Source organism: Calonectris borealis, chromosome 33 (assembly GCF_964195595.1).
Source record: "Calonectris borealis chromosome 33, bCalBor7.hap1.2, whole genome shotgun sequence".
Lineage (NCBI taxonomy): Eukaryota > Metazoa > Chordata > Aves > Procellariiformes > Procellariidae > Calonectris > Calonectris borealis.
The window spans coordinates 98,544-114,554 of record NC_134344.1 but is presented as its reverse complement, the minus strand read 5'-3'; the positions used below and the strand labels follow the sequence as shown (position 1 = coordinate 114,554).

At 68.6% G+C, this 16,011-nt stretch overlaps 1 protein-coding gene across 4 annotated transcripts; it reads left to right on the top strand.

Annotated features, from left to right (window-relative positions):
• Positions 1-16: 16 nt before the first annotated feature.
• Positions 17-10,383, top strand: LOC142074132 (antigen peptide transporter 1-like). 4 transcript variants are annotated; one of them, XM_075134589.1, is made up of 11 exons: positions 17-530; positions 1,374-1,476; positions 1,565-1,901; positions 2,882-3,079; positions 4,260-4,388; positions 4,912-5,097; positions 5,819-5,992; positions 7,512-7,671; positions 7,743-7,879; positions 9,418-9,931; positions 10,161-10,383. In XM_075134589.1, the coding sequence occupies exons 1-11, from the start codon at positions 32-34 to the stop codon at positions 10,178-10,180; spliced, it is 2,457 nt and encodes an 818-aa protein (XP_074990690.1). In that variant the 5' UTR covers positions 17-31; the 3' UTR covers positions 10,181-10,383. The 4 variants fall into 4 exon arrangements, with proteins under 4 accessions (XP_074990690.1, XP_074990687.1, XP_074990689.1 ...); XM_075134586.1 differs by having other exon boundaries at positions 9,418-10,383; XM_075134588.1 differs by lacking the exon at positions 2,882-3,079 and having other exon boundaries at positions 9,418-10,383.
• Positions 10,384-16,011: the final 5,628 nt, after the last annotated feature.

Here is a 16,011-nt window from a genome sequence, read left to right as displayed (position 1 = left end):
CCCGCCGGTGCCCGGTGCCCCCCCCCCAGTGATGCCCGGTGGCCCCCGCCGATGCCCGGTGTCGGTGCCGCCCCGGCGATTCCCGGTGCCCCCCCCCGTGCCCGGTGCCCCCCCCGTGCCCGGTGCCCCCCCCCGTGCCCGGTGCCCGGGGCTGGGCCATGCGCAGCCGCCGCCGGTCCCGCCCCTGCGCCGGGTTTCGTTTCCGAGAAACGGCGGCGGCTGCCGGGAGGGAGCGGGACCGGGCCCGGGACCAGAACCGGCGGCGGGACCGTGGAGAAGGGTCCCGGGAGCAGGAACGGGAGCGGACCGGAGCGGGGACACCGGCACCGGGAGCGCAGCGGGGCACGACCGGGACCAGGACCGGGGCACCCCGGGACCGGATCGGTCACACCGGGACGCATCGGAGCACCAAGGGGCACGACCGGGGCGGACGATGGGGGCGGCCCCCGCCCGCCGCCTCCCGGCCCTGCTGAGCCCCGAGCGCCGGCGCTGCGCGGTGGTGGCGGCGCTGATGGCGGCCTCGGTCCTCGGTACCGGGGGATGGGGGGCACCGGCGGGCACGGGGGGTGATGCTCTGGGCTTTTAGAGGTGGCAGCACCCAACTTGGGGAGGCAGCACCCAGCTGGGGGGGTGCCCTGTGGTTGGGGGGAGGGGCAGCACCCAGCATTGGAGGGGGATACTATGAGCTATGGGGGGGGGCAGCACCTAGTGGGAGGGAGCTCTGAGCTTCGGAAGAGCAGCACCCAACTTTGCGGGGGGAAGCCCCCAGTTTTGGAGGGGCAGCACCCAGCTGGGGGGGATGCCCTGAGCTTTGGGGGGGCAGCACCCAGCTTTGAGGGGCGGGGGCAGCACCCAGTTGGGGGATGCTCTGAGCTTTTGGGGGGGCAGCACCCACCTTTGGGAGCAGCACCCAGGTTTGCGGGAGATGCTATGAGCTATGGGGTGGGCAGCACCCAGCTTGGGCAGGGGAGGGATGCCCTGAGGTTTGGGGGGGACAGCACCCAGCTTTGGGGGGCAGCACCCAGTTGGGGGGTGCCCTGAGGTTTGGGGGGGGACAGCACCCAGCTTTGGGGGGAGCACCCAGTTGGGGGGGGGATGCCCTGAGCTGGGGAGAGGGACAGCACCCAGTTTTGAGGGGGGCAGCACCCAGTGAGGGGGGTGCTCTGAGCTTTTGGGGGGGCCAGCACCCAGCTTTGGGGGCAGCACCCAACTTGGGCAGAAGAGGGATGCCCTGAGCTTTGGGGGAGGGGGCAGCACCCAACTTTGGGGGGCAGCACCCAGTTGGGGGGGGCTGAAGTACCACCCTGGCGGGGGGTGACACAGATCCTGGGGGGGCCCCATCACCCTGACACCTTGTCTTCCCCCCCTGGCAGGGGAGGTGGCCGTCCCCTACTTCATGGGGCACGTCACCGACTGGGTGGCCAGCGAGGACGAGGTGGCGGCCGCCTGGCCCATGGCGCTGCTGGGGCTCGGCAGGTAGGACGGCGACACCGGGGATGTCACACACAGCAGGGGGGTGACACACGTGTCCCTACGCTAAGCCACACCGGTGCCACCACCACAGCGCCGTCACCGAATTCACCTGCGATGTCACTTACGCGGGGACGCTGAGCCGGGCGCTGGGACGTCTCCAATGTCGCGTCTTCGCCGCCGTCCTGCGACGGGATGTCACCTCCCTGCAGGTGACGGGGACCGGGGCGGTGACGGCGCGGGTGACGGGGGACGTGGAGGCCACCCATGCGGCGGTGGCTGAGGCGCTCAGCCTCTTGCTGTGGTACCTGGCGCGGGGCCTTTTTCTCCTGGTCACCATGGCGTGGTTGTCACCCCGCCTGGCCTTTGTCACCCTCCTGTCACTGCCCGTCCTCCTGCTGCTGCCCCGGGGTGTCGGCAAGATCCAGCAGGTACCGCGGGGGGGGACACACGGCTCCTTTGTCACCTCCCTATGACTGCTGTCCCCTCCCCGTGCCCACCGTCCCCTCCAAGTGCCACTGTCCCCTCCCCATGACTGCAGCCTCCTCCCTGCACCCTGTCCCCTCCATGTGCCCATTGTCCCCTCCATTTTCTTGCTGTCCCCTCCACATCCCCACTGTCACCTCCCCATCCCCACCATCCCCTCCATGTGCCCCCTGTCCCCTCCTGGCACCCCTTGTCCCCTCCCCATGCCCACTGTCCCCTCCCTGTGCCCACTGTCCCCTCCCTGCTCCCCCTGTCCCCTCCCCATGCCCACTGTCCCCTCCTGGCACCCCTTGTCCCCTCCCCGTGCTCACTGTCCCCTCCCCATGCCCACTGTCCCCTCCCCATGCCCACTGTCCCCTCCCTGTGCCACTGTCCCCTCCTGGCATCCCTTGTCCCCTCCCCGTGCTCACTGTCCCCTCCTGGCATCCCTTGTCCCCTCCCCATGCCCATTGTCCTCTCCTGGCACCCCTTGTCCCCTCCCCATGCCCACTGTCCCCTCCCTGTGCCACTGTCCCCTCCTGGCACCCCTTGTCCCCTCCCCGTGCTCACTGTCCCCTCCTGGCACCCCTTGTCCTCTCCCCATGCCCACTGTCTCCTCCCCGTGCTCACTGTCCCCTCCTGGCACCCCTTGTCCCCTTGCCATGCCTGCTGTCCCCTCCCTGCTCCCCCTGTCCCCTCCCCATGCCCGCTGCCCCCTCCCCATGCCCACTGTCCCCTCCTGGCACCCCTTGTCCCCTCCCCATGCCCGCTGTCCCCTCCCTGTGCCACTGTCCCCTCCTGGCATCCCTTGTCCCCTCCCCATGCCCGCTGTCCCCTCCCTGTGCCCACTGTCACCTCCGTGCACCTGCCATCACCTCCCAGTGCCCGCCGTCCCCTCCCTGCTCCCCCCCCCCGTCCACCCCTGAGGTGACACCGCTGTCCCCAGGGGCTGTCGCGGCGGGTGCAGGAGGCGCTGGCGGGTGCCACCAAGGTGGCGGTGGAGACCTTCCAGGCCATGGCCACCGTCCGCAGCTTCGCCCACGAGGCCGGGGCGGCCGAGCGGTACCGCCAGCGCCTGCGCCACCTCCACCGGCTGGAGGGCAAGGAGGCGGCCACCTACGCCACCACCCTCTGGGCCAGCGGGGTATGGGGACAGGGGACACGGTGGCACGAGGGACAGGGGACACGGGGCTGGGGTGGCACAGGGGCGGGGGGATGTGATGGCACGGGGGCGATGGGACGTGGGGATGAGGTGGCGTGGGGACAGGGGACATGGTGATGCGGTGGCATGGGGACGGGGTATGGGGACGTGGTGGCATGGGGCTAGGAGATGTGATGGCACGGGGGTGATGGGACATGGGAACATGGTGGTACAGGGCTGGGGGACACGGGGATGGGGTGGCACGGGGCTGGGGGACGTGATGGCACGGGGCTGGGGGACATGGAGAGCAGTGGCATGGGGACAGGGGACATGAGGATGGGGTGGCATGGGGCTGGGGGACATGAGGATGGGGTGGCATGGGGACAGGGGACATGATGGCTTGGGGGCAATGGGACATGGGTTTATGGTGGCATGGGGACAGGGGATATGGGGACATAGTGGCACGGGGCTGGGGGACATGGGGCTGCGGTGGCACGGGGATGGGGGACACAGGGATGTGGTGGCACAGGGCTGGGGGACGTGATGTCACAGGGGCAGGGGGACATGGGGACATGGTGGCATGGGGATGGGGGATGTAATGGCATGGGGGCGATGGGACACGGGGATGTGGTGGCACAGGGCTGGGGGACGTTGGCGTGGGGGCAACAGGACATGGGGATGTGGTGGCATGGGGATGGGGACGTGGTGACACGGGGCTGGAGTACATGGGGACATGGTGGCATGGAGCTGGGGGACACGGGGACGAGGTGGCACGTGGCTGGGGGATGTGGTGACGCAGGGCTCCGGGGACATGGGGACATGGTGGTACAGGGCTAGGGGACATGATGACATAGGGGTTAGGGGACATGGGGACGAGGTGGCACGCGGCTGGGGGACACGGGGACCAGGTGGCACGCGGCTGGGGGATGTGGTGACGCAGAGGTCAGGGGACACGGGAACGTGATGCTGTGGGGACATCAGGACACACACGACAGCACAGGGGCTCGGTGACAGGGGGGATGTGACATCTCGGGGACATGGGGGGGAACGTGATGGCACGGGGGAAGTGACAGAGCAAGGTTGGGACCTCGGTGTCCCTGCGGAGAGGTGGCCGTGGCGAGGAGGGTGACGGGGACCTGCCTGGCGGTGTCCCCCAGCGGTGACCTCCCTGCGGTGTCCCCAGTTCTCGGCGCTGGCCCTGAAGTTGGGGCTCCTCTGCTATGGGGGACAACTGGTGGCCGCGGGGACCATCACCACCGGGGACCTTGTCACCTTCCTCATCTACCAGATGCAGTTCACCGAGGCCCTGGAGGTGAGCCCGAGGGGATGCCATGTCCCCAGCGTCCTCCCCGCCGTGTCCCCAAGCCCGTTCCCTGTGTCCCCAATGCCACCCGTGTCCCTGTGTCCCCCTGCCATGTCCCCATGCCCTCCCCACCACGTCCCTGTGTCCTCTGAGTCCCCACACCCTCCTGGCCGTGTCCCCATGTCCCCATGTCCTCCTGGCCACATCCCTGTCCGTCCTCTGTGTCCCCAAGTCCTCCCCTCGGTGTCCCCATGCCCTGCCATCTCCCCATGGCCTCCCTGCCACGTCCCCGTGTCCCCTGCTGTGTCCCCGTATCCTCCCTGCCACGTCCCCACGCTGGTCCCACTGTGTCTCTGTGCCCTCCCATGTCCCCCCACCATGTCCCCATGTCCTCCGTGTCCCCACACCCTCCCAGCGTTGTCCCCATGCCCGTTCCCCATGTCCCCATGTCCTCCTGGACGCATCCCTGTCCCAGTCCCCTGTGTCCCCATGTCCCCACACCCTCCCCGCCATGTCCCCTCTGTGTCCCCAGGTCCTGCTCCACTACTACCCCAACATGACCAAGGCCGTGGGCTCCTCAGAGAAGATCTTTGAGTTCCTGGACCAAGAGGAGCAGGTGACACCCACGGGGACGCTGGCACCCGATGTCCTGCGGGGCCACCTCCAGCTTGAGGACGTCTGGTTCTCCTACCCCAAGCAGCAAGAGCCTGTGCTGAAGGTGGGCATGGGGACAGGGCGGGGGACGCGGGGACGTGATGGGGGGACACGGTGGGGAGGGCATGGGGACGTGGCATGGGGACATAGAGGTGTTGGGGAGGGTGTGGGGACATGGGAAGGGGACACGGGCTCGGTTGGGGAGGGTGTGGGGACATGGGGACATGGTGGGGAGGGTGTGGGGACATGGTGGGGACATGGCAGGTGGACATGGGGACATGGTGGGGAGGGTGTGGGGACATGGGGACATGGTGGGGAGGGTGTGGGGACATGGTGGGGACATGGCAGGTGGACATGGGGACATGGTGGGGAGGGTGTGGGGACATGGGGACATGGTGGGGAGGGTGTGGGGACATGGTGGGGACATGGCAGGTGGACATGGGGACATGGTGGGGAGGGTGTGGGGACATGGGAAGGGGACACGGGCTCGGTGGGGAGGGTGTGGGGACATGGTGGGGACATGGCAGGTGGACATGGGGACATGGTGGGGAGGGCATGGGGACACGGACATGGTGGGGGGACATGGGGACACGGTGGGAACAGCATGGAGACATGAAGACGGTGGGAAGGGTGTGGGGACATGGTGGGGGGACGTGGGGACATGGACGTGGTCGGGACATGGTGGGGGGCCATGGGGACACGGTGGGGACATGGCAGGGAGGGCGTGGGGAGGGCCGGGGACAGTGGGGGAGGGGTGTGAGGGTGTCACCTCTGTCCCCCCCCAGGGCGTGTCCCTGGAGCTGCGCCCCGGGGAGGTGCTGGCGGTGGTGGCCCCCCCGGGGGCGGGGAAGAGCACCCTGGTGTCCCTGGTCCTGTGCCTGCGCCCGCCGGGGGCCGGGCGGGTGCTGCTGGACGGTCACCCCCTCCCCGCCTACCAGCACCCCTACCTGCGCTGCCAGGTGCCACCACCGCCCCGTCACCAGCTGTCCCCAACGGGCCCCTGCTTCCACCCCCGTGTCACCAGCCAGACCCAACGGGTCCCCACTGCCACCCCTGCGTCACCAGCTGTCCCCAACAGGTCACCACCTCCACCCCCCGTGTCACCAGGTGTCCCCAACGGGTCACCACCTCCACCCCCTGTGTCACCAGGTGTCCCCAACGGGTCACCACCCATCTCCACCATGGCCTCGCCACCACCCCATGTCACCAGATGTCCCCACTGCGTCCCCAGACATCCTTGCCATGTCCCTGCCACATCCCCACCGCTTCTCCCACCACGTCCCCCACGAGGTCCCCAACGCATCCCTGCCGTGTCCCAGTTGTGTCCCCAGCCACGTCCCAGCCATGTCCCAGCCACGTCCCAGTTGTGTCCCCAGCCACGTCCCAGCCATGTCCCAGTTATGTCCCCAGCCATGTCCCAGCCACATCCCAGCCACGTCCCAGTTGTGTCCCCAGCCACGTCCCAGCCACGTCCCAGTTGTGTCCCAGTTGTGTCCCCAGCCACGTCCCAGCCACATCCCAGCCACGTCCCAGTTGTGTCCCAGTTGTGTCCCCAGCCACATCCCAGCCACGTCCCAGCCACGTCCCAGTTGTGTCCCCAGCCACATCCCAGCCACGTCCCTGCCATGTCCCCACTGTGTCCCCAACCACATCCCAGCCACGTCCCAGTTGTGTCCCCAGCCACGTCCCAGCCACGTCCCTGCCATGTCCCAGTTGTGTCCCCAACCACATCCCAGCCACGTCCCAGTTGTGTCCCCAGCCACATCCCAGCCACGTCCCAGCCATGTCCCAGTTGTGTCCCCAGCCACGTCCCAGCCACGTCCCAGTTGTGTCCCCAGCCACGTCCCAGCCACGTCCCAGTTGTGTCCCCAGCCACGTCCCAGCCATGTCCCAGTTGTGTCCCCAGCCACATCCCAGTTGTGTCCCCAGCCACGTCCCAGCCACGTCCCAGTTGTGTCCCCAGCCACGTCCCAGCCGTGTCCCAGTTGTGTCCCCAGCCACGTCCCTGCCAGGTCCCAGCCACGTCCCAGTTGTGTCCCCAGCCACGTCCCAGCCATGTCCCAGTTGTGTCCCCAGCCACATCCCAGTTGTGTCCCCAGCCACGTCCCAGCCATGTCCCAGTTGTGTCCCCAGCCATGTCCCAGCCATGTCCCAGTTGTGTCCCCAGCCACATCCCAGTTGTGTCCCCATCCACGTCCCAGCCATGTCCCAGTTGTGTCCCAGTTGTGTCCCCAGCCACGTCCCTGCCATGTCCCAGTTGTGTCCCTAGCCACGTCCCAGTTGTGTCCCAGTTGTGTCCCCAGCCACGTCCCTGCCATGTCCCAGTTGTGTCCCCAGCCACATGCCCACCACGTCCCTGCAGCATCCCCTGCCACATCCTCCTCACGTCCCCAGCCGTCCCCGCCACGTCCCTGCCACGTCCCACCCGCCTCCCCCGCCGCGTCCCCGCCGCGTCCCCAGCCGTCCCCTCCGCCGCAGGTGGCCGCCGTCCCCCAGGAGCCGGTGCTCTTCTCCCGCTCGCTCCACGCCAACATCGCCTACGGGCCGGGGAGCTGGAGCCGGGCGCAGGTGACGGTGGCCGCCCGCCGGGCGGGTGCCCACGCCTTCGTCACCCGCCTGCCCCGCGGCTATGACACAGGTAGGAGGTGTCCCCTTGCTCGCCGTGTCCCCGTGTCCCCGTGTCCCCGCCCTGACCCCCGTCTCACGCAGAGGTGGGCGAGCTGGGGGGGCAGCTCTCCGGGGGACAGCGGCAGGGGGTGGCCATCGCTCGTGCCCTGGTGAGGGACCCCCGTGTCCTCGTCCTCGATGAGCCCACCAGCGCCCTGGACGCCGAGAGCCAGCTGCAGGTGGGAGGTGACACCCGTGTCCCCTGGGGCCCCGTGTCTGGCAGCGCCCCGGTCCCTCGGGGTCCCCCTGGGTCCCCTCTTTCCGTTGTCACCTTGGTCCCCAACCTCAGTGTCCCCTGGTCCCCGTGTCCCCTGGGTCCCTGGTCCCTGTGTCCCGTGGGTCCCCACGTCCAGTGTCCCCTTGGTCCCTGGTCCCCGTGTCCCCTGGTCCCCACATTCCCTGGGTCCCTCTCCCAGCAGCCCCCCTGGTCCTGGGGGGGTCCCCTTGGTCCCTGGTCCCCATGTCCCCTGGGTCCCCTCTCCTGATGTCACCTGGGTCCCTGGTCTCCGTGCCCCCTTGGTCCCCAATCCCAGTGTCCCCTGGGTCTGGTTGGTTCCCAATCCTGCTGTCCCCTGGGTCCCTCTCCCAGCAAGCCCCTGGTCCTGGGGGGGTCCCCCTGGGTCCCCTCTCCTCGTGTCCCCTGGGTCCCTAGTCCCCATGTCCCCTTGGTCCCCAATCCCGGTGTCCCTTGGTCCCTGGTCCCCATGTCCCCTTGGTCCCCAATCCCGGTGTCCCCTGCTCCTTGGTCCCCATGTCCCCTTGGTCCCCAATCCCGGTGTCCCTTGGTCCCTGGTCCCCATGTCCCCTTGGTCCCCAATCCCGGTGTCCCTTGGTCCTTGGTCCCCATGTCCCCTTGGTCCCCAATCCCGGTGTCCCCTGCTCCTTGGTCCCCATGTCCCCTTGGTCCCCAATCCCGGTGTCCCCTGCTCCTTGGTCCCCATGTCCACTTGGTCCCCAATCCCAATGTCCCCTTGTCCCCATGTCCCCTTGGTCCCTGGTCCCCTTGGTCCCCAGTCCCCATGTCCCCTGGATCCCTACTCCCAGTGTCCCCTTGGTCCCCATGTCCCCTTGGTCCCTGCTCCCAGTGTCCCCATGTCCCCTTGTCCCCATGTCCCCTGGGTCCCCACTCCTCATGGCCCCTGAGTCCCTGCTCCCCGTGTCCCCTTGGTCCCTTGTCCCCATGTCCCCTTGATCCCAACTCCCCACGTCCCCTTGTCCCCATGTCCCCTTGGTCCCAACTCCCCACGTCCCCTTGTCCCCATGTCCCCTTGGTCCCAACTCCCCATGTCCCCACGTCCCCTTGTCCCCATGTCCCCTTGGTCCCAACTCCCCACGTCCCCTTGTCCCCATGTCCCCTTGGTCCCAACTCCCCATGTCCCCTGGGTCCCCATGTCCCCTTGGTCCCAACTCCCCACGTCCCCTTGTCCCCATGTCCCCTTGGTCCCAACTCCCCATGTCCCCACGTCCCCTTGTCCCCATGTCCCCTTGGTCCCAACTCCCCACGTCCCCTTGTCCCCATGTCCCCTTGGTCCCAACTCCCCACGTCCCCTTGTCCCCATGTCCCCTTGGTCCCAACTCCCCACGTCCCCTTGTCCCCATGTCCCCTTGATCCCAACTCCCCACGTCCCCTGGGTCCCCACTCCCTGGGTCCCTGCTCCCCACGTCCCCTCTGTCCCCACGCCCGGGGGGTCCCCGCTGACGATGCCACCCGCCGCAGGTGGAGCAGGAGATCTTCGGAGCCAGCGGGGCCGGGCGCGCGGTGCTGCTGGTGACGGGGCAGGTGGCCCTGGCCATGCGGGCGCAGCGGGTGGCCGTGCTGGAGGGGGGGCGACTGCACGAGCTGGGGTCCCCCGGGGAGCTCCTGCGCCCCGGCAGCCGCTACTGGCGCCTGCTGCAGGGCGGGGGACGGGGGGGGACAGCGGGGGACGGGGACACGGGGAAGGAGGGTGAGGGACAGCAGATGCTGGGGATGGGGACACCAGATGCCAGGATGGGGACACCAAGGGTTGGGGACACCGGGAGCCAGGATGGGGACATCTGGGGCAGGGATGGGGTCACTGAGAACCCGGATGGGGACACCGGGAGCAGGGATGGGGACACCGGGAGCAGGGATGGGGACAACAGAAGCTGGGATGGGGACACTGGGAGCAGGGATGGGGACACCGGGAGCAGGGTTGGGGACACTGGGAGCAGGGATGGGGACACCGGCAGCAGGGATGGGGACAACAGAAGCTGGGCTGGGGACACTGGGAGCAGGGATGGGGACACCGGGAGCAGGGATGGGGACAACAGAAGCTGGGATGGGGACACCGGGAGCAGGGATGGGGACACCGGGAGCAGGGATGGGGACAACAGAAGCTGGGATGGGGACACTGGGAGCAGGGATGGGGACACCGGGAGCAGGAATGGGGACAACAGAAGCTGGGATGGGGACACCGGGAGCAGGGATGGGGACAACAGAGCTGGGATGGGGACACTGAGAGCCAGGACACTGGGGACAAGTATGGGGACACTAAGAGGTGGGACAGGGACACCAGGAGCAGGGATGGGGACACCGGGAGCTGTGACAAGGGACCGTGAGAGCTGTGAGGGGGGAGCGCTGCGGTGACGGTCACCACGGGTGCCACCGGGTGCCACCGGGGCTGGTGACCGTCAGGGCTGGAAATAAACCCTTGTGTTTGTCCCCGGGGTGTGCTGGGGGACCCCCAGGCTGGGGGGGGAGGGGGGGCTGGGGGGAGGGGGGGTGTAGGGGTGGGGGGCTGGGATGGGGGGTGGGGGTCCGACCTGCCCATGATGTGCCAGGCACCGGGTGACGGTGGGGACGGGGTGGTGGGGGATGGGGACCGGGGGGGACAGGACGGGGTGGGGGGATGGGGTCGGCTGGGGTGGGGCCAAAGCTTTGGGGCTGGGGGGGGGGGACCTGGGGGCTCCGTGGGGCCATCGGTCACCTGGGGTGGGGCTGGGGGGACCACGGGTGACGCACGGCCTGGGTGTCCCCCGGGGTTGGGGATGCTGGGGGGGTCCCGTGACACCCCCCCCCCGCCCGTGTCTCCGGCGTCTGACCCCTCCCCCCACCCGGACGCCTGGGTCCCCCCCTCCCCCCCCCGTTACCTCATGCTGTTGATGGAGGCCGAGAAAATTCCTTGGCAGGAGCAGGCGTGGGGCTGGGCCAGGGCGGGCTCCCCCCACGCAGCCTGCGCCCCACACGCGTCCCCAGCCCCACTCGGGCCCCGTGGCCCCGTATGTGCCCCACAGCAACCCCCCAGCCCCACATCTGCCCCATCTTCCCCCCCCCCCAGCCCCACATGTGTTGCATGGACCACCCCCCCAGCCCCACACATGACTGTGACCCCCCCCCCCCCAGCCCCACATATGCCCCATGGACCCCCCCAGCCCCACACATGACTGTGACACCCCCCCCCCAGCCCCACATATGCCCCATGGACCCCCCCCAGCCCCACACATGCTCCATGGACTCCTCTGCCCCACATGTGCCCCACAGACCCTCCCAGCCTCCCCTGTCCCCCCCAGCCCCACACATCCTCCATGGACCCCCCCCAGCCCCACACCTGCCCCATGGACCTCCCAGCCCCACATGTGCGCCCCAGCTCCACGCATGCCCCCCAGCCCCACATATGCCCATGCCCCCCCCAGCCCCACACATGCCCCACATGTGCTCCCCAGCCCCTCCAGCCCCACACACACCCCCCAGCCCCACATGTGCCCCCCAGCCCCACACATGCCTGTGCCCCCCAGCCCCACACGTGCCCCCAGCCCCACACATGCCTGTGCCCCCCAGCCCCACACGTGCCCCCAGCCCCACACATCCCTGTGCCCCCCAGCCCCACACATCCCTGTGCCCCCCCAGCCCCACACGTGCCCCCCAGCCCCACACATCCCTGTGCCCCCCAGCCCCACATGTGCCCCCAGCCCCACACATCCCTGTGCCCCCCAGCCCCACACATCCCTGTGCCCCCCCAGCCCCACACGTGCCCCCCAGCCCCACACATCCCTGTGCCCCCCCAGCCCCACACGTGCCCCCTCAGCCCCACATGTGCCCCCCAGCCCCACACATCCCTGTGCCCCCCCAGCCCCACACGTGCCCCCCAGCCCCACACATCCCTGTGCCCCCCAGCCCCACACGTGCCCCCAGCCCCACACATCCCTGTGCCCCCCCAGCCCCACACGTGCCCCCCAGCCCCACACGTGTCGGGCCCGCCCAACCCGATGAGCAAAACACCGGCCCTGGCCAAGGAACCCAGGCGTCGGGGCCCCCCCAGCTCTGCCCCACACCCCCACCCCCAAGGGACCCGGGCGTCCGGGCCCCCACCCCCCGCCTGACCCTGCCAGACCTCGTGGCGAACCCACGTGCCCCCCCCTCCCCCCCCCACGCTGACTCAGGGGACGCAGAGGTCCGGGGCCCCCAAGTCCCCCCCCCTTGCACCCCACTGTCCTCAGGGGACCCGGGCAGCCGGGACCCCCAAGTCCCCCCCGCCCCGCCCCCCACTGTCCTCAGGGGACCCGGGCAGCCGGGACCCCCCTCCCCCACGTCCCCCCCCACCCCCCCACTGCCTTCTGGGGGACCCAGGCGTCCGGCTGACCCCTGACCCCCCCCTCCCCCCGCCCCCATGGCCTGCAGCAACAACAACAGCGGGGGGGGGAGGGGGAGTGGGGGGGGGAGGGGGGGCCCGGCCGGGCTGAGTCACGGCCCCACCCGGCCCCACCCGTGACTTGGCCCCACGGTGCAGCCCCACGACTCGACCTTGCAGCCCCACGGCGTGGCCCCACACCCCATGGCTCAGCCCCACTGAGACAGTGCAGGTAGCACTGTGGTTACTGGGAGCACTGGGAGCTGTGGGGCAGGTGGGACTGTGGTTATCGGGAGCACTGGGAGCCCTGGGGCAGATGGCACTGTGCATACTGGGAGCACTGGGAGCTGTGGGGCAGATGGCACCGTGGATACTGGGAGCACTGGGAGCTGTGGGGCAGCTGGGACTGTCGTTACTGGGAGCACTGGGAGCTGTGGGGCAGATGGTACCGTGGTTACTGGGAGCACTGGGAGCCCTGGGGCAGGTGGCACTTTGCCTGGTGGGAGCACTGGGAGCCATGGGGCAGGTGGCACCGTGGTTACAGGTGTTACTGGGAGCACTGGGACAGGTGGCACTGTGGATACTGGGAGCGCTGGGAGCCGTGGGGCAAGTGGCACCGTGATTCCTGGGAGCACTGGGAGCCCTGGGGCAGGTGGCACTTTGCCTGGTGGGAGCACTGGGAGCCATGGGGCAGATGGCACCGTGGTTACTGGGAGCACTGGAAGCTGTGGGGCAGGTGGCACCATGGTTACCAGTGTTACTGGGAGCACTGGGACAGGTGGCACCGTGGATACTGGGAGCACTGGGAGCTGTGGGGCAGGTGGCACTTTGGCTGGTGGGAGCACTGGGAGCCATGGGGCAGGTGGCACCGTGGTTACCAGTGTTACTGGGAGCACTGGGACAGGTGGCACCGTGGATACTGGGAGCACTGGGAGCTGTGGGGCAGGTGGCACCGTGCATACTGGGAGCACTGGGAGCTGTGGGGCAGGTGGCCCTTTGGCTGGTGGGAGCACTGGGAGTTCTGGGGCAGGTGGCACCGTGGTTACTGGGAGTACTGGGAGCCATGGGGCAGATGGCACCGTGGTTACTGGGAGCACTGGGATCTGTGGAGCATGTGGGACTGTGGTTACTGGCAGCACTGGGAGCCCTGGGGCAGGTAGCACTGTGGTTACTGGTGTTACTGTGAGCTGTGGGGCAGGTGGCACCGTTGATACTGGGAGCACTGGGAGCTGTGGGGCAGATGGCACCGTGGTTACCAGTGTTACTGGGAGCTGTGGGGCAGGTGGCACCATGGATACTGGTGTTACTGGGAGTGTGGGGCACATAGCACCGTGGTTACTGGTGTTACTGGAAGCCCTGGGGCCGGCTGTGTTTTGTTACTGGTGTTACTGGTGTTACTGGGAGTGGTCCCCCACCCCCCCCGCTCTGGCAGCTGGACCCCACATCTGGCTGCTCCCGCCCAGATGTTTGGTTACCGCGGCGACCGCCACCCTATAAACACATGGGGGGGGGGGGGGAGGGGGGGCCCGCCCGGCCGCCCGGGTCCCCTCTGGGGGGAGGGGCTGTGGGGCAGGACTTGGGGGTCGCGGAATCCCGGGTCCCCTCTGGGGGGAGGGGCTGTGGGGCAGGACTTGGGGGTCCCCAAATCCCGGGTGCCCTGTGGGGGGAGGGGCTGTGGGGCAGGACTTGGGGGTCCCCAAATTCCGGGTGCCCTGTGGGGGGAGGGGCTGTGGGGCAGGACTTGGGGGTCGCAGAATCCCGGGTGCCCTGTGGGGGGAGGGGCTGTGGGGCAGGACTTGGGGGTCCCGGAATCCCGGATGCCCTGTGGGGGGAGGGGCTGTGGGGCAGGACTTGGGGGTCCCGGAATCCCGGGTGCCCTGTGGGGGGAGGGGCTGTGGGGCAGGACTTGGGGGTCCCGGAATCCCGGGTGCCCTGTGGGGGGAGGGGCTGTGGGGCAGGACTTGGGGGTCCCCAAATTCCGGGTGCCCTGTGGGGGGAGGGGCTGTGGGGCAGGACTTGGGGGTCCCCAAATTCCGGGTGCCCTGTGGGGGGAGGGGCTGTGGGGCAGGACTTGGGGGTCGCAGAATCCCGGGTGCCCTGTGGGGGGAGGGGCTGTGGGGCAGGACTTGGGGGTCCCGGAATCCCGGGTGCCCTGTGGGGGGAGGGGCTGTGGGGCAGGACTTGGGGGTCCCGGAATCCCGGGTGCCCTGTGGGGGGAGGGGCTGTGGGGCAGGACTTGGGGGTCCCGGAATCCCGGGTGCCCTGTGGGGGGAGGGGCTGTGGGGCAGGACTTGGGGGTCCCCAAATCCCGAGGTCCCCTGAAGCTTGTGGGGTGGGAGATGTGGGGCAGGTGCGTGGGATGTGGCTCCGCCCCCCGGCCACGCCCCCCGGCCACGCCCCACCCCCGGAGCCGACCCCACCCCACCCCACAGTGGAGCCGCAGGGACAGCTCGGGGACGGGAGGTACTGGGCTTACTGGGCTTACTGGGGTTACTGGTGCTGCCGGAGTTACTGGTGTCACTGGAATTGCTGGAGTCACTGGTGTTACTGGTCTTACTGGTGTTACTGGGGTTACTGGAACTGCTGGTGTCGCTGGTGTTACTGGTGTTGCTGGAGGTGACTGGGATTGCTGGAGTTGCTGGCGTTGCTGGAGTCACTGGTGCTACTGGAGGTCACTGGAGTTACTGGTGTTACTGGAGGTGACTGGGATTGCTGGTGTTACTGGTGGTGTTGCTGTTGCTGGGGTTACGGGAGTTGCTGCTGGAAGTGACTGGAATTGGTGAAGTCACTGGTGTTACTGGACTTACTGGTGTTACTGGAATTGCTGGACTTACTGGTGTTACTGGCATTGCTGGACTTACTGGTGTTACTGGAGGAGGCTGGAGTTGCTGGTACTGCTGGTGCTGCTGAAGTTACTGGTGTTACTGGAGTTGTTGCTGGGGTTGCTGCTGTTACTAGTGTTACTGGTGTTGCTGGTGCGAGTTGCTGGACGTGCTGGTGTTACTGATGCAACTGGAGACTGGGGGTTACTGGAGTTACTGGTGTTGCTGGAGTTGTTGGAGAGTGGGGTTACTGGGGGTTTATTGGCAGGTTACTGGTGTTACTGGGGACTGGTGGGGGGGTGAAGCTACTGCAGTTAGTGAGACCTGGGGGGTTACTGGGGAGGTTACTGGTGTTACTGGGGGCTGCTGGGCGGTTACTGGGTGCAGTGGTGCCAGGGCCACACAAAGGTCGTGGGTGGGTGCCGTGGGTGGTGGGTGCCGTGGGTCAGTGTCCATGTGTCCCCTGTGGGTGTCCCCATGGGTGTCGTCCCTGTGTCCCCTGGGTGTCCCCCACGGGTGTCCATGTGTCCCCTCCCATGTCCCCCGTGGGTGTCTGGGTGTCCCCTGGGTGTCCCCCACGGGTGTCCATGTGTCCCCTCTGATGTCCCCCGTGGGTCTGTGTGTCCCTTCACAATGTCTCTGTGTCCCCTGGGTGTCCCCACGGGTGTTTGTCCCCCACTGGTGTCCGTGGTTCTCAGTCTGTCCCCCGGGGGTGTCCATGTCCCCCCCCCCCCGATGTCCGTGTGTCCCCACGGGTGTCCCTGTATCCCCTGGGTGTCCCCCATGATGTCCATGTGTCCCCCACGGGTGTGCCCGTGTCCCCTGTGTCTCCCCCGTGATGTCCGTGTGTCCCATGGGTGTCCCGTGTGTCCCCTCTGTGTCCCCCACGGGTTTCCCTGT

What these genes read in the sequence shown, in the direction of transcription:
- LOC142074132 (XM_075134586.1), top strand. Translation starts at nt 32, where the DNA reads ATGCCCGGTGGCCCCCGCCGATGCCCGGTGTCGGTGCCGCCCCGGCGA. An exon ending in AGTTCACCGAGGCCCTGGAG is followed by an intron (nt 4,389 to 4,911) that starts GTGAGCCCGAGG and finishes CTGTGTCCCCAG; the next exon opens with GTCCTGCTCCACTACTACCC. An exon ending in ACGCCGAGAGCCAGCTGCAG is followed by an intron (nt 7,880 to 9,417) that starts GTGGGAGGTGAC and finishes CACCCGCCGCAG; the next exon opens with GTGGAGCAGGAGATCTTCGG.